The sequence below is a fragment of the Mchenga conophoros genome, linkage group LG8 (genome assembly GCF_057382185.1).
Source record: "Mchenga conophoros isolate Kocher_MC1m ecotype Shallow Benthic linkage group LG8, M_conophoros_male_GT1.1, whole genome shotgun sequence".
In the NCBI taxonomy this organism is placed as follows: Eukaryota; Metazoa; Chordata; class Actinopteri; order Cichliformes; family Cichlidae; genus Mchenga; species Mchenga conophoros.
In genome coordinates, this window is record NC_140533.1 from 13930327 (window position 1) to 13951392 (window position 21066).

Sequence of the window (21066 nt, forward strand, 5' to 3'; positions counted from 1 at the left end):
ACATGTGAAATTTTATATAATTAACGTAAAAAGTCATGTATTGACGCTTGTTTTGTGGGCGATTCAAAGGCGGAACTAATGTTTTAGAAAGGGTTTCGCATCGTTCTGAGGAAAAATGACGGACCGTGGCGGAAGGCTTCATGGCACTAATGTAAAAAAACACAGTGGGTTTTGATAGACGTATTAAACCCATGTTGTATTACTCTGGATAATCATCAGGCATATAATTAACGTGGTAATTAATGTTAAGCATCTGAGTAAAGTTAGCGTTTAAAGGAGCAAAGAAAAACGTATTTCCAGGTATGTAACTTCTTTTTGGGGCCTGAATGTATTATTGCTGTCTCGTTGCTCTCCCACACGTTTCTGTCTGTGTTTTGGTTGTAGATCATGTTGGAAAACTCGCCATCTCCTCTGCCTGAGAGGGCCATTTATGGGTTTGTTCTCTTTCTCGGATCACAGTTTGGCTTCTGTAAGTGAAATATCGCGTCCTCCAATCCAAAACACAAAAAGGTGTTCAAGCAATGCATGTCTGTAATACTCACTGCGTCTCTCCACAGTTCTGTATTGCTTATGGGCTTTCGTGCCAGAGGATTGGCTTAATTCAATAGGGCTCACTTACTGGCCTCAAAAGTAAGTAGAACTGCTCTGAAATAAATGGATCACTGGGGAAGCACCTGCACAGTTTCATGACAGTGTCAAATGTGTGTTCTGTGTAGGTACTGGGCTCTTGCGATGCCAATCTACCTGCTGGTCGCAATAACAGTCTGTTTCATTCTGTTATTTGGTGTGAACATGAGCAACACGGCACCGCTGGACTCTGTGGACAACATCACAGGTGAGGATGCTGCACTGTTCAGACTCTGACTGCTTAGGTCTGATTAGGTTAACTAACATTTAGAGTGAGAAGATGAAGGAATCTAAAATTGTACTGCGTGAGAATATACATGTAAACAAGCTGAAAATAAAATGCACTTCAGTATATTACACTGATTGGCCATTTTATTAGGTGCTTTCTTATAACAAGTGGTTATCTGAGTTACTGTTGCCTTCCTGTCAGCTTGAAGCAATCTGGCCATTCTCCTCCTGTTGTGTGGGGAAAATCCTAGTAGATTACCAGCTTCTGAAATATTCGGACCAACCTGTCTGCCACCAACAACCATGCCCCATTTTCAGAATTTCCTGATTGTTAAATGTCCTTTTTCTGTCACAGATGTGTATGCACAAGGCCAGAGCACCGAGTCCTGCCGTAACGGAGGAATACCCCGATTGAAGGATGTGTCGATTAGTGAAGTCAACAAAATGTTCTATTTATCACCCAGTATGTAACAAGCACAGTCTGATACTGCTGTGGACAGAGCAGAAGTAAAGCTGCAGGGGTTTTATTTTGGTGTTACTGTTTGTCTTTTTTTATGAAATGTTTTGTGCCTTATTTATAAGAAGATATATTCTGTTGACTTTTTTGTTGTTTAAGCGTCTTTATAATGGTTAAATGTGAATACACTGGTCACAATAAGATGCATATTGAATGAAAACAAAAGTAAATGGCTGTACTGTCTATGTTAAAATACAGAATGTTTATATTTATTATTCTGTGCAATAAACATATCCTAAATAATCATATTTTTTATGTTAATTCTTTTATTTTTAAGTCCACTGCTAGAAGAAATGAACATCTTATTTTGTTCTTGTACTTTAATGCCTGTCAGAAATGTGTGTCTAAATTAAAAGTGGCTCCAGATAATTATTTATGCCCAATCTGCATCTGAATCATTACTAAAGCTGCAAATGAACATCTGCACTTGATTATCCCAGAGAATAAGAGGCAGTTTTTAGCATTTTATCCCACAATAAATTTTTGGTTTTTGGTCACCAGCCACTTTATTAGGTACACCTGTTTAACTGTATGTTAACACAACTTGTTTACACATTATGAGCTGCAGTCTTTTTCAAATATTTTTTATTGCTGTCCACTTGGTGGCGATAACGGATCGCTTTAGCCTAAACGTTAAACAAACACCAGGCAACCAGGAGATTTGTTGTTGCGCTTTAATCAACGTGCATAACCGGAACAAGATTACGAAATTGGGCGAGTGTCCGCATAATCCTGCAATATGTAACAACACAGAGAGCGCTGTCGACACAGGGACACAAGTGAACAGCAGAGGGCAGCAGCACGCCGCCCAGCGTCCAGTCTGCCAAGCCAAAGGAGAAGAAGACGTTGTTTGGGAACGATTTCGGGCACTCCGTGGGGGATCTTTGCTTGTTTAAATACTTCGGAGTAAAGACTAATGGCTTTCGCCGTGCCTGTGTGGCTTGCGGTCCAGGAGGAGCTCCTGGCACAAAACGAGGCAGAATGCGGAGCTTCGAGCTGTTTTGACACTTTCGACGATGAAGCTCTTTTTCAGTTGTTCCACCTGAGCAGACCCTGCATCCTGTTCATCGCAGACGCCGTCCGCATCCGCATGAAGGACGCCGCCCCCAAGAAATCTCAGCTGCTCGTGGACGAGATGGTCATGGTGGCGCTCAATTATTACGCACATGGGGTCTCCACCACTGCCGTGCTGCAGAAAGCCGGACTGAGGCAGACGGACTGCCCCACGACTGTGGTCGGTACAATCTCGGGAGTCATAGCAGGGATGTCCGATGTATTCATCTCTTTCCCGCTAACCCTGGACGCCAGAACTAATGTCGCCTTAAAGATAGAGAAATTCTGCGAAATCCCAAACGTGCTGGGCGTCTTGGCTCCTGCGCACTTCAAGATCAGAGCATCTCCATATGAAAAGGACGCTTTCAGGTCTTTTATCAATGCCCTTGGTTACACATCGGTTGTAAGCCAGATCATATGCGACTGCGACGGCAACATACTGAGTGTTGAAAAGTGCTGTGTTGGTGGCACGTTTGAGCAAGAGATGTGGGACTCCTCCTTTAAAGGAAGGGAAATGCAAGAGGACCTGCTCAGCCCGTTCTGGTTGATTGGTAAGAGCAGTGATGACCTCTTGTGCAAATGTTTATTTAGAAATGTAAACTGGAGTGAAAGCACAGTGAGGTATCAAGTCAAGCATAAAAACCTACAAAACTATCATCTGTTTGCGTCTGACGATGACTGGTTGCCTAGCAACAAGAAGACGCCCAGGAAGACCCCACCCCATCATCTAAACTACCCGAAATTCTGCACCTCCCCTACTTGGGTCACCCAGCAATAACACTTCCAGAAAGGTGTAAAGATCCCTTGATTAAGTAAAGGTGTATGAGGGATGCAAAGATACAGATATAAGTTAAGGCAATGAATGCAAGGCAGTTATTCCCAGAAAGAACAAACCTGCTCTTTAGTGTTTCTATTCCCTGAAAAAGGCTAAATTGACAGTTGGCAAAAGTATTAACTTCTTGGCAAACAGTTGATTTCGCTGGAATATTTCATTCTATTTACATAAAACACAAATAAAATAGTGTTTTAACTTCTTACACATAAACTTACTGGGCATGTTATTAATGCATTATTACGTTATTATTCATGACCTAGATTCAACAGGGTGCTGGAAAATTTCGTCAGAGATTTTGGTCAAGGTTTCTTGATTCATATCAGATTGCTGCAGATTTGTCAGCTGCACATCCATAACGGGAATCTCCCTGATCACCACATCCCATTCTTCTGTCGTCCAGTTTCGATGAGCCAGTGCAAACTGTGGCCTCAGTTTCCTGTTTTTAGCTGACGACTGTCGCACCCATTGTGGTCTTCTGCTGTAGTAGCCCATTGGCTTCAGGTGTTTTCACAGATGACCTTCTGCATACCTCAATCGTGGTTACTTTTGCCTTCCTAGCAGATCAAAGCAGTCTGGCCATTTTTCTCTGACCTCTAACATTATAAGCTGTTTGCTGCCAGGGAACTGCTGCTCACTGGATATTTTCTTTTTCCTACCATTATATGTAAACTCCAGCGCTTGTGTGAGGAAATCCCAGCAGACAGTTGTGAAATACTTAGACCAGCATATCTAGCATTAACATCTCACGTTCAAAGTTCTTTCTTCCCCACTGTGATTCTCACTTTGAGTTGTGGAGGCCATTTCAATACAGGGAGCTCATTTTCATGCTCAAGAAACCAGTTTTACATGAATTGAGCTTTGTGACATGGCGACTATCTTGTCTAAAGGAGTCACTAGAAGATGGGTACACTGTGGTCATAAAGGGAGAACATAGTCAGCATCAATATTTAGATCTGGGCTCTGGCATTTAGAAGATTCTCAGTTTGTAATCAGGGATCAAAGTATTCCGAGAATGGCTCTCAATAGAGTGGCACCTGTGTGGTCCACATTGTTCAGAGATGCTCTCCTGCTCTGATATTCACTGCATTTTCTTTTGTTTCATTTGAAGGTGGGAAAGGCTACTACTTAAGCAAGCACGTCTTGACTCCTGTATCACTGCCCGCGAACAACAACGAGATCCGCTTCAACGAGGCCCACGCAAAGATCCTCGATGTCATGCAGACGACACTGGATTCCATGAAAAGGCGTTTCAAGTGTCTGATGCAACTTGGTTTTGCACAAGAAGGCTCACTTAACAAACAGTCTAACATTATCAAAGCATGCAGTGTGCTGCACAACATCGCTAAAAAGTTCTCTGTCCCTCCCCCACCTGACGCTGGTAAAGCTGAGCCGCTATATCCTGGCAAGCAGCAGTCAGGGCCAGTAGAGATCAAACAGGAGGCCCTCAAAGCCAGACAGGAAGTTATTGATAGTAAATTCTCTGCTGTGTCCAGCAGTCAGGACCCCTCAGGTAGCAACGTCACAGAAGAAGATGCATAAAGGGTTGTTTCTGGTCTATGAAAGAGGATCAATGACACACTGACACCAAAACTCAGCTTTTATATTTCTGTGAATGTGAAATATTATATTTCTTGCAATTATTCCTTTGTTTTGTACTTATTTTAATAAATTCATTTTTTAAACATTTTCAAGTCATCAGAGTGCTATTTTCTCACATAAAAACTGACAACAAAAATAATAATATTACATATTTAGAAGAGATGCAAACTGAATAAGATCTGAAGTGTGCAATGCATTTACAGAAATAGTTAAGATGTAATAGTTTGTATTATTACGTTTAAAACCAACATATTGCTTATAGACAAATAGTTTTTCATTAAGTGCATAAAAGATTGAGTGCAGGGTTGACACTACGCATTTGCGTTTTGCCGACGGAGCTCTTGGAGGGCAGTGGCATTGACGTATATCATATCTGCGTTCTCGTATGTGTTCTCATAAATGTTCTCTTCATTCGTGTCTTTTGGTTGCAGACTGTCCATGATGCACTGGTGCAGAAAAACGTACTGAGACTGAAAAGGAAATACCAGAAGTTGTTGGTCATTTGAAATGCAGAACTTCTGCCAGGGGAGATTATGATAGTTTCTTGCAGGCAACATTGCTAAACAGTTTCACAATAAAGCATTTCTTTTTTTTTCTCAAACAAAAAGATCCAATAAAGCTTTGTTTTATGAAAACAAATTTTCAGCTCACTTACTTAAAAAGATGTAGACATAGACCCTTAGAGAGAAATGCTGGCTCTAATGTCGCAAACAGACTATAATAACATTTCAATCAAGTGTTTTGCTGTCTAAATTACTACTTAACAAGTGCAATTAACAAACTGGGCATTAAATATATTTTAAGCAGGCATCTGTTGGTAATACCTACAAAGTCTGCCTTGTTCTGAAAAGTTGAACAATAGAAAAAATTCCTTTTCAAACTCATATTTTAAGATGAAATGATCAAAAATGATGACCCAAATTTAAAAAGCAAACAAACAAAAAAACAACTGCATATCTTATGATGAATAAAGTGCTGTCTGTTTGTTGTTTCACCAGCTGTGACTATAAAGAAATACACGGTTAGCTAATTAAGGAAGTAGTGGCTCAATCAGAAGCAGTTTAACACAGTTACCTCCGTCTGCACCATGTACGGTCGGCTCAGTCTCATCTTGTGTACGAAGGCATTGATGCCGACTGCTTGTTCTTTCTCCAACTGCTGAAGCAGCACATCCAGGGAAATGATAGTGCCAGTTCTCCCGACTCCAGCACTAAGAGAGACACAAGCGTAATAATAATATAGCAAAAGGTTTTTAAGGTCACATAGAAAGCTCTCGTCACTGTGTCTGTGCCAAAGTTATTGTAGTTAACAAAAACTAAACTAGAACCTACAAGTAGATGTGAAAACTGTTAAAATGCAGAATTGGACTTTTGAAAAAAGTGAAAAACTATAATGTGCAATACTGTTCCTCCCTATTGAGGAAATGTCTTTGGTCAAAGTTGTCATCACAGTGAGGCTTTGATGCATGTGTTTGCAATTTTTAGTGTAATATCTGTTCAAAACTTTTAAAAATATACCCCTGACAAATACCCTCAATGTTCTAATCATAAAAAACCCACAGAAACTAATTAAAGCTTCAATAAAACGGAACATTTCCAAACAGTAAAAACCAAAGTGAAACTAGTTAATGCAAAATGAAACTAAAGTGAGCTGAAAACAAGACATAACAACAGAAAGAAAAACAGATTAGAAAACACAAAACCTGAACAAACTGTTCTGTCACAACAGACACACTAGCTGGGTGGATATTGTATAAAAGCAACCCTGCACCCATGTAAAAGGAAACACTTATTTCATACCTGCAGTGAACCACAGTTGGTGCTTTGCCCCCTTCTCTCTCTATGTGCTGTCTCATCAGTCCTCTGAACTGGATCAGGACCTCTGTGCACTCTGGGACTCCATGATCAGGCCAGGCAGTAAAGTGGAAATGTTTAACTGTCCGTTCTTCTGAGGTTTTTCTCTGTGAAGAGAAAATATCCATATACAGTTACTTTATGTATATGTCTTGATACACAGCAATTATCAATCAACCATTATTCTTTTAAAAGCAACATTAACAGCTAAAGCCTTCAATGTTTTCTATTCATGTTTTCTAGCCTTACTTAGTACCATCTACACACACACTCAGAAGATATAAGTAAGTTTTTATACATCTTTCAGGTTGAATTCTCTCAGCGTCCAGTTGGTCTCCTGTTGCTCAGATCTCATGGTGACCAACAGCTCTCCATAAAGGCATGACTTGCTGTCTGCAGGCCAGTATTGTTCACACTTGGTCTAGAAAAATGAGCAAAAAGCAAAAAAAATACACATACAAAATGTATTTTAATCATAGATCTTGATCTGTTCTTTGTGAAGTGACCAGTATGTTTCCTCCTGACAACAACTTCCATGAAAGACTATCAATAAAACATTTTAAGATTTTCCTGAAGACTTACCCGCCCTCCTTCAATGCAGTTGGTTACCATAACGATCCTCTTAACTCTTTGTTCCCAAATCATTCTCCAGAAATCATTAACAGTAGCGGGCAGAGGGCCCTGAGTGGCAATGTACTCTCTGTTACTGCTGTAGCCCTGAAAAGCAGTGGACAAAGTTAATATGTAGACTAATTTAGCTTGTATATCTTCTGCTCGTTATAGAAATGAAAAAAGAAAGCTCATGAAATCGCACAAAGGTGCTTGTTTATATGCTTTCTGTATGGTGTAGTTATAAAGAAATCTTCACTGAACTTTATCTTAATGTAACACTTACCGGCATGTAATTGGCATTGATATAGTCTGAAATTCCATCAGGATCTGATGTAGTTAGCTTCACACGACACCAGTCATCTAATATGAGAAAACAGGTGATTTAACTCCAGTGCACCTCCAGTAGTCCTGACATAGACTGCTAGACTGAGCTCACAACAGCACGGTTCAACAGTCAGAGGAGAGACTCACATGGCAAGACGTTATTGAAACGATTCTTCGCTTTGTTTTCAGGTAGAATAGCAGTCTTTCGTGTCTGGTCTGTTCCAACAGGAGCGAGGCACTGCATGAACGTAGCAGATAACAAAGCATGAAACTGAGATACTGGCCATCGTAAAACGAATAAAATGGTAAGAAATAAAACAGTAAAGACACAAAAACAGGAACACACAGAAGCAGAAGAGGAAAAAAAATCTTGATCTTTTTATGCACCTCATATTCCTCGCTGAAGCCTCTGTTCTCGTCCAAACTCAGCTGATGGAAGTGGTCCGGAAACTTTGCAGCAGGAATAGATCTAAAAATAAATACATAAATACATAAATAAATAAAACATAAAAAAAGTAGAATTAATCTTAGCTTTGTTTTGACCTAATGAAATAATACAGATTATACAATAGTACTTGCCATTAATGATCGTCTCTCAAACGTATTCATTAATTTTGCCTTAATTAATGTTTTTTCTTCATTGTGGGTAATTGTCATTGTAAAAAAACACTTACTTGCTCTGTGTGTTTGGTACTTTGGATCCACCAATGAATGAAGACTTCTTTCTGCTGCAGGATCAAAACATTAAATATGATAAATGTCTTGATTTAATTTACTTTATTCTTGTCAGTGAATTGAGACCCACCTAATAATATCTGGTCTTTTGAGGAAAATTAAGACAACCAGAGCAACCAGGAGACCAAAAAGAAGCACACCAAATACGGACCCTGCAATAACTCCTAAAGGGAGCAAAAGCATAGTTAAAATGCAACAAAGTTAAAAAGTTTAGAGCTTTATTTTACACTTGAGTGAAATGAAACGATTTGTAATCAAGTCAAAGTTGAAAATACTGTATGTTGTTATGATTACAAGCAGTAACATGGTAATGTAGTTACTTTTACTCACCCCTTGGATCAGTTTGGCAGTAAAACACATGCGGTTCAGAACTCCTCACCCCAGACAGTGAAGTTACAGACACCTTATATTTTTTGGCAGGTTGGGATCCATCGATTATGATCTCAGTTTCAGGACTAGCTACTGTGTGAGTCTTTCCAGCCACATTCACCTCCGCATTGGTCCACTCGCCCTCTGGAACTGTCCATTTAATAACAAAAGAGTATCCAGCTGCCCAGTACTCACAGTGAGCATTTAGATTAGGAGGAACTGAGTAAAACAAGAAAAAGGTTTTACAGTCAAAACTAAAGCAGAAAATATATGACTTATAGTAAGTATAATTAAACTTTTTATACTATAAAACAGAGTCTATGAAAAGTGCATCATTTTAAAATTTGTTCTCAAATAGAAAGATTATTTGCTTTACTTTTAATTCAAAGCAGTACCCTACAGTTTAAAAAGTTTATTATAATTTTTGGGATTTTCATATAAAAACTAGAAAATAAAGACCCCAACATTGACACATTAGATATTGAAAGAATTACTCATTTTCTGTTTTAACCTTTTTAATTTCTTGAGCTAATTCATCAGAATGAATTCTTCAGTTAGTAATAAAATGATAGTTAGTTAAAGCTCATATATTAATACTGAATCATATTATGTAACTGTGTTAACCTGTGGTATGTAGGTATGTTAACAAAATTATTTTTCTGCAATAAACTTTTTTAAGATTAAAAATTGAATGCAAGGGTGAAAACTAAAAATTAAAAATTAAATTAAATAAATTCACAGATAACCTTTCTGTAACCAATATGAGTGAATACTTTATGATCTTAAAAACTAATTTACAGATTAAAAATATGCTAGTCCTTCAAATGGTTTCTGTTGTACTCACGAATTGTTAATTTGTGTTCACACTGCAGGAAAACTCTGGAAGACTTTTCATAGACAAGAGAGATATTGTAGGTGGCACCAGGGTAAAGTCCAGTAAACGACACATTTTCACGTCCATCACTGACATGAAAGTTAGATCCATTATAGGCGCTTCCGGTCGAGAACAAGCCTTCAATCTTTGCTTTGATTGATGAGTTGGTAACTTTCCAGTCTGCACTGGCACAGTCTATGGCTGAAATAGAGGAGAAAACAGTTATATGCATGAACCTGCTTCTTCTTTTTTACACAACTCATTGAAAAGAGACAAGAAAAAGTTATAAAAAGTCGAACAGAGATAATTTTTTTACCTGTTACAGTGAAATTCGTATAAGGAGTGCTCCTGAGTCCAGCGAACACTGTGGTTAAGTTGAAATCATACTGTGTTCCAGGATGAAGAGATGTCACTACTTTTCTGATTGTATCTGAGGAGACGTCTGACACATTATCTGACACACCACCATTGATTTGAAGCTCGTATTGCCAGGCTTTATTCATGTTCTCCCACTCTAGAGTTATGCTGTTAGCAAATCGTTCAGTCACACTGATCCAAGGCACCACTGGTGGAACTGAAAAAACACAAACAAAACTCAGAAGTGGAATTTGTTCATCTTTTTCTTTTAAAATGAAATAGCTACATGTGACTGTGTAACATACAGGAGCATAGAGCTAGTTCAGTTATCACAAGCTTTTACATACTTAAGCCTGAATAGGTGTGTGAGCTAAATGGCTCAGCATCAATGTATGTTTCCAATCAGGTGATCAGATCAGTCAAAATTAAATAAATAAATAGTGTGTACTAATAATATAATAATTAGATAATTATTGTATAAAATATAATAATTAAGCATGCTGCTCGCTAAGAGCACATTATCCATATTTGTTGCTCTATCACAAGCACAAGCCTATCATCAGGGTTAGATGCACACTTCCTTCTTCACAGAGATATGGTTGGTGGGTGGAGCCAGGATGAATAAATGGCACTGCAGGCCAGAAGGAAAATATAGAATATCGACTTGGACTTATATTGTCCATTTAAATACATTATATCAGGAGCTAAAGATGAAATAAAGACAATTTTACAAAGTCTGATTCACAATGTTTCATCCTTAAGTAACCATTGATGTTTCCTAAGCCTTTAGAAAGTATAAAAGTTAAATTTCAAATTCTAATGTCCCCTGTCTAATGTTATAAATGTACATCAGACAAAAATAGGAAAATTTAACAAATGTTTATGTTACGAGAAGCTAGTATATAAGCATGTTCCCCCAAAAAATGAGAAAATATAGAGAAATTACATCTCACCAGTGACTGCGATGCAGTTTACTCCACTGCTTCTGACATTTCCAAACACAGTGAAGAGAGTGAAATTGTATCTGGTTCCACTGGTCAAATTTAACACTCTGTATTCTTTTTCAGAATTACTAATGTTGATCTCTCTTTCATTAAACGCAAGAATATAATTGTCGATGTTGGGGACTGTTTTCCACTCCAGAGTTATGCTGGTCTCATTTTGTCCATTTTTCTTAAAGTCGTCAGCATTACGAGGAGCTAGAATAGAAAAACGCACAAACAAGAAACTGTAACAACATTTTCTGGCAGAAACAGAAACATGGAGCGAGGCTTCAGTTTCAGTATTTTTATCAGTCCTTTTGAAAAATATTAGGTGAGCTACACTCTTCTGTTTCTGAGAAACCTTAAACATCATTATAGAGCTCTGCTCTTGTTCATGTTGTAGAGGAGCATCAACTGTGGAACATTTTAAAGGACTATGACTGTTTTAGATGTTTTTAATCTGTTAACCTCCAACAGGTTAGCAGTAAGCAGTCTAGGATTATAGGTCGGGTTAGTATTTGACATATTCAAGTTGGAAAATTTGACAAATGTTTATGTTATTATTCTGTAGGATGTATTCTGGGATGTTTTTAACCTTGTTCCACTCCAGTGGTATACTCATCTCATTTTGATGCACCACAGTCACATTATTAACACTTTGTGGAGCTAAAGATAACAGAGGAAAGTGGCTTTGATTAAAAAAAAACAACAACTCTCCATCAGCTAAAGTTTCAAGTACTAATGAGCCGGTCCATCCTGGTTTATCTGTCTATGTTAGAGAAAATATATCTTACCAGTGACTGCGATGCAGTTTACTCCACTGCTTCTGACATTTCTAAACACAGTGAAGAGAGTGAAAGTGTATCTGGTTCCACTGGTCAAGTCTGACACTCTGTATTCGTTTTCAGAATTACTAATATTGATCTTGCTCCCATTAAACGCAAGAATGTATTTGTCGATGTTGGGGACTGTTTTCCACTCCAGAGTTATGCTGGTCTCATTTTGTCCATTTTTCTTAAAGTCGTCAGCATTACGAGGAGCTAGAATAGAAAAACGCACAAACAAGAAACTGTAACAACATTTTCTGGCAGAAACAGAAACATGGAGCGAGGCTTCAGTTTCAGTATTTTTATCAGTCCTTTTGAAAAATATTAGGTGAGCTACACTCTTCTGTTTCTGAGAAACCTTAAACATCATTATAGAGCTCTGCTCTTGTTCATGTTGTAGAGGAGCATCAACTGTGGAACATTTTAAAGGACTATGACTGTTTTAGATGTTTTTAATCTGTTAACCTCCAACAGGTTAGCAGTAAGCAGTCTAGGATTATAGGTCGGGTTAGTATTTGACATATTCAAATTGGAAAATTTGACAAATGTTTATGTTATTATTCTGTAGGATGTATTCTGGGATGTTTTTAACCTTGTTCCACTCCAGTGGTATACTCATCTCATTTTGATGCACCACAGTCACATTATTAACACTTTGTGGAGCTAAAGATAACAGAGGAAAGTGGCTTTGATTTAAAAAAAAACACACAAAAAAAAACAACAACTCTCCATCAGCTAAAGTTTCAAGTACTAATGAGCCGGTCCATCCTGGTTTATCTGTCTATGTTAGAGAAAATATATCTTACCAGTGACTGCGATGCAGTTTACTCCACTGCTTCTGACATTTCCAAACACAGTGAAGAGAGTGAAATTGTATCTGGTTCCACTGGTCAAATTTAACACTCTGTATTCTTTTTCAGAATTACTAATGTTGATCTCTCTTTCATTAAATGCAAGAATATAATTGTCGATGTTAGGGACTGTTTTCCACTCCAGAGTTATGCTGGTCTCATCTTGTCCATTTTTCTTAAAGTCGTCAGCATTACGAGGAGCTAGAATAGAAAAACGCACAAACAAGAAACTGTAACAACATTTTCTGTCAGAAACAGAAACATGGAGCGAGGCTTCAGTTTCAGTATTTTTATCGGTCCTTTTGAAAAACATTAGGTGAGCTACACTCTTCTGTTTCTGAGAAACCTTAAACATCATTATAGAGCTCTGCTCTTGTTCATGTTGTAGAGGAGCATCAACTGTGGAACATTTTAAAGGACTATGACTGTTTTAGATGTTTTTAATCTGTTAACCTCCAACAGGTTAGCAGTAAGCAGTCTAGGATTATAGGTCGGGTTAGTATTTGACATATTCAAATTGGAAAATTTGACAAATGTTTATGTTATTATTCTGTAGGATGTATTCTGGGATGTTTTTAACCTTGTTCCACTCCAGTGGTATACTCATCTCATTTTGATGCACCACAGTCACATTATTAACACTTTGTGGAGCTAAAGATAACAGAGGAAAGTGGCTTTGATTTAAAAAAAAACACACAAAAAAAAACAACAACTCTCCATCAGCTAAAGTTTCAAGTACTAATGAGCCGGTCCATCCTGGTTTATCTGTCTATGTTAGAGAAAATATATCTTACCAGTGACTGCGATGCAGTTTACTCCACTGCTTCTGACATTTCCAAACACAGTGAAGAGAGTGAAATTGTATCTGGTTCCACTGGTCAAATTTAACACTCTGTATTCCTTTTCAGAATTACTAATGTTGATCTCTCTTTCATTAAACACAAGAATATAATTGTTGATGTTGGGGACTGTTTTCCATCCCAGAGTTATGCTGGTCTCATTTTGATGCACCACAGTCACATTATTAACACTTTGTGGAGCTAAAGATAACAGAGGAAAGCGGTTTTGATAAACAAACAAACAAAAAAAAACACACAAAAAAAAACAACAACTCTCCATCAGCTAAAGTTTCAAGTACTAATGAGCCGGTCCATCCTGGTTTATCTATCTATGTTAGAGAAATTACATCTCACCAGTAACTGCGATGCAGTTTACTCCACTGCTTCTGACATTATCAAACACAGTGAAGAGAGTGAAATTGTATCTGGTTCCACTGGTCAAATTTAACACTCTGTATTCTTTTTCAGAATTACTAATATTGATCTTGCTCCCATTAAACGCAAGAATGTATTTGTCGATGTTGGGGACTGTTTTCCACTCCAGAGTTATGCTGGTCTCATTTTGTCCATTTTTCTTAAAGTCGTCAGCATTACGAGGAGCTAGAATAGAAAAACGCACAAACAAGAAACTGTAACAACATTTTCTGGCAGAAACAGAAACATGGAGCGAGGCTTCAGTTTCAGTATTTTTATCAGTCCTTTTGAAAAATATTAGGTGAGCTACACTCTTCTGTTTCTGAGAAACCTTAAACATCATTATAGAGCTCTGCTCTTGTTCATGTTGTAGAGGAGCATCAACTGTGGAACATTTTAAAGGACTATGACTGTTTTAGATGTTTTTAATCTGTTAACCTCCAACAGGTTAGCAGTAAGCAGTCTAGGATTATAGGTCGGGTTAGTATTTGACATATTCAAATTGGAAAATTTGACAAATGTTTATGTTATTATTCTGTAGGATGTATTCTGGGATGTTTTTAACCTTGTTCCACTCCAGTGGTATACTCATCTCATTTTGATGCACCACAGTCACATTATTAACACTTTGTGGAGCTAAAGATAACAGAGGAAAGTGGCTTTGATTAAAAAAAAAAACACACAAAAAAAAACAACAACTCTCCATCAGCTAAAGTTTCAAGTACTAATGAGCTGGTCCATCCTGGTTTATCTGTCTATGTTAGAGAAAATATATCTTACCAGTGACTGCGATGCAGTTTACTCCACTGCTTCTGACATTTCCAAACACAGTGAAGAGAGTGAAATTGTATCTGGTTCCACTGGTCAAATTTAACACTCTGTATTCGTTTTCAGAATTATTAATATTGATCTCTCTTTCATTAAACACAAGAATATAAATGTTGATGTTGGGGACTGTTTTCCATCCCAGAGTTATGCTGGTCTCATTTTGATGCACCACAGTCACATTATTAACACTTTGTGGAGCTAAAGATAACAGAGGAAAGCGGTTTTGATAAACAAACAAACAAAAAAAACACACAAAAAAAACAACAACTCTCCATCAGCTAAAGTTTCAAGTACTAATGAGCCGGTCCATCCTGGTTTATCTGTCTATGTTAGAGAAATTACATCTCACCAGTAACTGCGATGCAGTTTACTCCACTGCTTCTGACATTATCAAACACAGTGAAGAGAGTGAAATTGTATCTGGTTCCACTGGTCAAATTTAACACTCTGTATTCTTTTTCAGAATTACTAATGTTGATCTCTCTTTCATTAAATGCAAGAATATAATTGTCGATGTTAGGGACTGTTTTCCACTCCAGAGTTATGCTGGTCTCATTTTGTCCATTTTTCTTAAAGTCGTCAGCATTACGAGGAGCTAGAATAGAAAAACGCACAAACAAGAAACTGTAACAACATTTTCTGTCAGAAACAGAAACATGGAGCGAGGCTTCAGTTTCAGTATTTTTATCGGTCCTTTTGAAAAACATTAGGTGAGCTACACTCTTCTGTTTCTGAGAAACCTTAAACATCATTATAGAGCTCTGCTCTTGTTCATGTTGTAGAGGAGCATCAACTGTGGAACATTTTAAAGGACTATGACTGTTTTAGATGTTTTTAATCTGTTAACCTCCAACAGGTTAGCAGTAAGCAGTCTAGGATTATAGGTCGGGTTAGTATTTGACATATTCAAGTTGGAAAATTTGACAAATGTTTATGTTATTATTCTGTAGGATGTATTCTGGGATGTTTTTAACCTTGTTCCACTCCAGTGGTATACTCATCTCATTTTGATGCACCACAGTCACATTATTAACACTTTGTGGAGCTAAAGATAACAGAGGAAAGTGGCTTTGATTAAAAAAAAACACACAAAAAAAAACAACAACTCTCCATCAGCTAAAGTTTCAAGTACTAATGAGCCGGTCCATCCTGGTTTATCTGTCTATGTTAGAGAAAATATATCTTACCAGTGACTGCGATGCAGTTTACTCCACTGCTTCTGACATTTCCAAACACAGTGAAGAGAGTGAAAGTGTATCTGGTTCCACTGGTCAAATTTAACACTCTGTATTCTTTTTCAGAATTACTAATGTTGATCTCTCTTTCATTAAACGCAAGAATATAATTGTCGATGTTGGGGACTGTTTTCCACTCCAGAGTTATGCTGGTCTCATTTTGTCCATTTTTCTTAAAGTCGTCAGCATTACGAGGAGCTAGAATAGAAAAACGCACAAACAAGAAACTGTAACAACATTTTCTGGCAGAAACAGAAACATGGAGCGAGGCTTCAGTTTCAGTATTTTTATCAGTCCTTTTGAAAAATATTAGGTGAGCTACACTCTTCTGTTTCTGAGAAACCTTAAACATCATTATAGAGCTCTGCTCTTGTTCATGTTGTAGAGGAGCATCAACTGTGGAACATTTTAAAGGACTATGACTGTTTTAGATGTTTTTAATCTGTTAACCTCCAACAGGTTAGCAGTAAGCAGTCTAGGATTATAGGTCGGGTTAGTATTTGACATATTCAAATTGGAAAATTTGACAAATGTTTATGTTATTATTCTGTAGGATGTATTCTGGGATGTTTTTAACCTTGTTCCACTCCAGTGGTATACTCATCTCATTTTGATGCACCACAGTCACATTATTAACACTTTGTGGAGCTAAAGATAACAGAGGAAAGTGGCTTTGATTTAAAAAAAAACACACAAAAAAAAAACAACAACTCTCCATCAGCTAAAGTTTCAAGTACTAATGAGCCGGTCCATCCTGGTTTATCTGTCTATGTTAGAGAAAATATATCTTACCAGTGACTGCGATGCAGTTTACTCCACTGCTTCTGACATTTCCAAACACAGTGAAGAGAGTGAAATTGTATCTGGTTCCACTGGTCAAGTCTGACACTCTGTATTCTTTTTCAGAATTACTAATGTTGATCTCTCTTTCATTAAATGCAAGAATGTATTTGTCGATGTTGAGGACTGTTTTCCACTCCAGAGTTATGCTGGTCTCATTTTGTCCATTTTTCTTAAAGTCGTCAGCATTACGAGGAGCTAGAATAGAAAAACACACACAAAAGAAACTAAAACAATGTTCCCAACAACATCTTGCATTTTGTGTAGGTTTTAATTAGACTGAATGTTTTGTTCAGTGCTCACTAACCTGTCACAGCACTGAATCTGTATCCACTGCTATTGAGTCCCTCAGACGTGGTGAAGAGAGTGAATGTGTAGTTTGTCCCAGCAGTCAGAGAAGTGACCACATGTACTATGGGTCCTTCTTCAGTTTTATTAATATCTTCTCTTATATTACCATATTGCAGTATGTATGTTGAGATGTTGTTAACCTTGTTCCAGGTCAGAGTTATACTGTTCTCATTTTGTGTGGTCACATCCACTCTGTCAACATTATCTGGAGCGGAAAAAGAAAAGACACACAGTGGTTGTAGTTCAAAAAAAGTTTAAAAAAGAACAAGAACTGAAGCACTGACTATACTGCTTTCACTCCTTTTTTGTTACATTGTCAGGAGCTGTGATGATTTGAGAGTGGTGTTCACCTTTTACCACAATAAAAACCCAGAATGACATTCACTTCACCAACAAAAGTCTAGTATAGTGTTTCATTCTTACAGGCTTTTGCTGTTGTAGATGTTGTTTGTTCTGTTGAAGTCTGTGGAGTGGGATTTGTTTGAGCCAGTGGAGTAAATGTTTGTGTTGTTTGAGTTAGTGGAGAGGTTTTCTGTGTTGTACCTGTCAGCAGATTGGTTCTTAGTCTTGTGGAGTCAGTTGTGCCCTAAAAGCAGAAAAAGAGTGAAAAATACAGAATCTAAAATCTGTGAAAAAAAATCACCATTGAATACCCAGTTAACACGAGTCTGTGGCAGAGTCACAGAGCGATGTTTGCTGCTTTTAATTTCACATCTACATTATATCACAAACATTATGTGAACAGTAATACTTCGAGATATCCTCTGAGCTTTCTGCTTTATAAGAACAAAAACTTTCACTAAAAATAAAAAAAATAATGTGCAGGAAATAAATAAGTCAGTGTCAAATTATTTTAGCATTTTATGTGTCAGCTTCTACAACTAGCAACATCTATAACATAAAAATCACAGAGCTGGCAAAAAATCTATTAATTAAGTGTTTGCTTTTACTAAAAATGCAAATCATATGTATTATTATATTGTATATTATAGCTACAGTTACTTACATTTACTGGCCTATGAAATATCTAACACATTTCTCCTCGGACACACTCTTTAAAATTCCACATCTGATTTGATTAAATCATGAGCACTGCACCATGTAAGTGTTTAAGATATTGTTGAATTTTCTTCTTTCATCCTCTTTTTGTTCTCAGAGGAAACAGATCGGTGTCGCAAAGAAGGAATAAATTCATGTTTCAAAATCTGGAAAAGTCCAGAATTTTCATGCCATTTAACAAGATTTTGTTGTTCTTGTATTTCTGTACAAACCAGTATTTCACAAAACATAACTATAGTGTTTCAAATACATAATGAAGCATGTCATGCATTTAGGCTTCACTGTGGTTTTGACTGCACTGCTTCCTTTTGTCGAGGGTAACCTACACTGAGCTTCGCTATCTGATCACCATCAAAGTGAAAGGTAAAAAAAAACTTACCCAGAGTAGACTCAGGAAGACACAGAGCAACAAGTGGTCTGAGATAAGGGATAAAAGCTTCATCGTCTTCAGGACTCCTAACTGGCACACATACTTTGAACTTGTTCAATTCCTTTGTTTTCCCCGGATAACCTTGTAGCTGCTATTTTCAGCACCTCTGCTGGTATGTTGACAAAAACCACACTTAAGCTTGGCAAAGAATTTCTCTGACATGCACTATGATAACTTTAATTCAAAGTTGTTGACTTTTAATTCTTAGCTACATCCTCCTCTCGTAACCTCTGGTCCCTTTTCATATTGGCAAGTGACTAAGTAAATAACTGCTTCTCCTTTCTGGCCTTGTACAACTACAGAGACCTTTGCCCCGCCTGTTACTTCCTTATTAACGGTCATGCTGTGCTGCTTGTCAAAGGTACGTCAATCAAGAGCATTTGCCTCTCTTACATGTTTATTGGAGGTAATTGCTGCATATCAGCTGCTATTTATCTGTTCATGCTTGTGGCCGCTTGTGTGCCTTTATTATGGGCAAATAAAAGATGAGACGTTTTTGTTTATGATCACAGGTAAAGTTGTGAACTGCTACTTTGAATAAATAATATTTGTGTTGTTTTATTTTAAGAATTTCCAGTTTTTTTAAGGTTTTAAGTAAAATCACTGTTTAGGTTCCTCCGCTGATTGCTTTCACAGCAGAGTGGATCTCCTTCTTGTGTCTTAGCACTGTCTCAGAAAGTTGTGATATTTATAGCTTCCTTGTGGTTGATCTCAATAAGGAACTGCGAACAGAAACTTACCCTCATACTGTTAACTGCGCACAAAGTCACAACAGTCTTTATGGTGTCATATTTTGAGTAGCGCTCAATAAAAGTGCTGATATTTCAAAGAAAATTGTTGTCCACTGTGGAAACATGATGGGGAAGTTAGGATTCATAAATGATAATAGTTTTCCTCATCTGTTAATATGGAGTCATTTCAATTTTTGAGCTTCCGTGTTATACTGAGGATAAAGATAGCTCTTTTTAAACAAGTGCATGCATTGACTATTCATAGTTAAATAACAGTATTTTATTATGTAGGGAGCTTTCAGCACAATCATTTGCATGTTATTAAGACTTGTGAAAGTCTTAAAAACAAATGCGCTTCTGTTTAGCATGGTGCTTGAGTTTCATGACGCTTTTGCAAACCACATTCTGCAGCTTTCCTTTAATATAAGTGGTGGCAGAGCTCTTATACCACAATTAGAGCAGCCTCTTCTGTTACAATAGTTTGAATGGCAATAAATGTGTCACCTGCATATGCTATCGTGACAAGCCTCACTGAATCTACTTCTCAAATCTTTCAGCCCTATAGCCGCATACAATAGATGCAACTTTTTACCTCTCTGTGTGAACACTTATATGCTGGCCTTTGTTTCACTGCAGGAGGATAAAGTTTTCATGATGATGGTGAAGACTACCATCAAACACATCAGTGAAAAGCTCTAATCTCCCTCAGTGTAGGGATCAAAGCTGCACTGGAACAGCTTCACAGAAAGTACTAGAACTTTGCTCATCTTCCTTGTTCAAATCACATCCTAAAAGAGAATCGGGAAATATTTTCAAACCACATCCCTTGTTCCAGTAACTGGAAGAGATAGTTGCCATGGTAAAGTAATAAATAGCATATATTATGGCTCCTAAAACCACAAACGCATTTATCAGAACTCTAGCCTTAACTGTGTGTGTGTGTGTGGGGGGGGGGGGGGGGGGGGGGAGCAATGCATGTTTAATGTTGTGAAATATGTTTACTATCTTTAATTGTTTTAGCCGGTGATTATATTGGTAATTGATTTACAGAAAACAAATATACTCACTTGTACAGTTTAGACGTCAGTTCAGTTTAAAGCACTCTCAAGCCATTGTTCTCAGAACACAAAAAACAATGTGTGTACAACACTTTTCTCAGTGCCACCACGCTGTGACTAACTGAAGTTGTCCAACACAAAATTGCTAGCTGCTGGAATGTGTGACTGATCTGTTGCTGCAGTCTTGGATGTCCGTGAGAGAACCACCTCTAATGCAACTATTCTTGGTGGAAATCTAACTAGACAGAGATACCCAGATTAGTACTCCAACCTGTACTTTAACCATTGTTGAATCAGCACCCAGGCCCAAGCTGAAACAGAGAGACACAAGACAAGGGGAACTGGGACAAAGAAAACACTTAGCATATTAGCTTAACTACATGTTTGGTGTGTTTGGATGCCAGGGAATCAATTGCAGTGTACTGTGCAGGGGTATATTAAGAAAACAAATAATCTGGTGAAAACAAAAGTAAAGCTGTAATAAAAGGAAAGCCAGAAAAATATGCCAGGTGCATGGAATAACACAACTGTATATAAATAATCCAAAAAGAGACGTGTCCCGTTTCAATACAGTGGTTTGCAGCAATGAAAGAATGGGGAAACATAAAAATAGAAGTTGTAAAGTTGTAAAGTGTAC

At 37.6% G+C, this 21066-nt stretch overlaps 3 protein-coding genes across 6 annotated transcripts; 2 read left to right on the forward strand and 1 right to left on the reverse strand.

Moving 5' to 3' along the window:
* Positions 1–51: 51 nt before the first annotated feature.
* Positions 52–1620, forward strand: pigp (phosphatidylinositol glycan anchor biosynthesis, class P). The gene is made up of 5 exons (XM_085284367.1): positions 52–300; positions 385–469; positions 558–630; positions 717–835; positions 1211–1620. Exons 2-5 carry the CDS (start codon positions 388–390, stop codon positions 1324–1326), a joined length of 390 nt encoding a protein of 129 aa, XP_085140493.1. The 5' UTR covers positions 52–300; positions 385–387; the 3' UTR covers positions 1327–1620.
* A 464-nt stretch (positions 1621–2084) lies between these two features.
* LOC146568356 (putative nuclease HARBI1) lies at positions 2085–4955 on the forward strand. Its single transcript, XM_085284410.1, has 2 exons — positions 2085–2976; positions 4369–4955. The coding sequence occupies exons 1-2, from the start codon at positions 2289–2291 to the stop codon at positions 4797–4799; spliced, it is 1119 nt and encodes a 372-aa protein (XP_085140536.1). The 5' UTR covers positions 2085–2288; the 3' UTR covers positions 4800–4955.
* LOC146568357 (receptor-type tyrosine-protein phosphatase H-like) lies at positions 4938–18927 on the reverse strand. Of its 4 annotated transcripts, none has more exons than XM_085284372.1 (25): positions 18590–18926; positions 17695–17737; positions 17108–17356; positions 16753–16998; positions 15913–16158; positions 15075–15320; positions 14678–14923; positions 13838–14083; positions 13439–13684; positions 12600–12845; positions 11761–12006; positions 10937–11182; positions 9943–10200; positions 9597–9827; positions 8714–8971; positions 8454–8547; positions 8323–8376; positions 8036–8117; positions 7796–7886; positions 7608–7684; positions 7295–7429; positions 7011–7133; positions 6659–6819; positions 5934–6069; positions 4938–5329 (listed from the first exon to the last, which is right to left on the reverse strand). In XM_085284372.1, exons 1-25 carry the CDS (start codon positions 18650–18652, stop codon positions 5171–5173), a joined length of 4428 nt encoding a protein of 1475 aa, XP_085140498.1. In that variant the 5' UTR covers positions 18653–18926; the 3' UTR covers positions 4938–5170. The 4 variants fall into 4 exon arrangements, with proteins under 4 accessions (XP_085140498.1, XP_085140497.1, XP_085140500.1 ...); XM_085284371.1 differs by having other exon boundaries at positions 17575–17737; XM_085284374.1 differs by lacking the exon at positions 13838–14083 and having other exon boundaries at positions 17575–17737; positions 18590–18927.
* Between the last annotated feature and the right edge of the window lie 2139 nt (positions 18928–21066).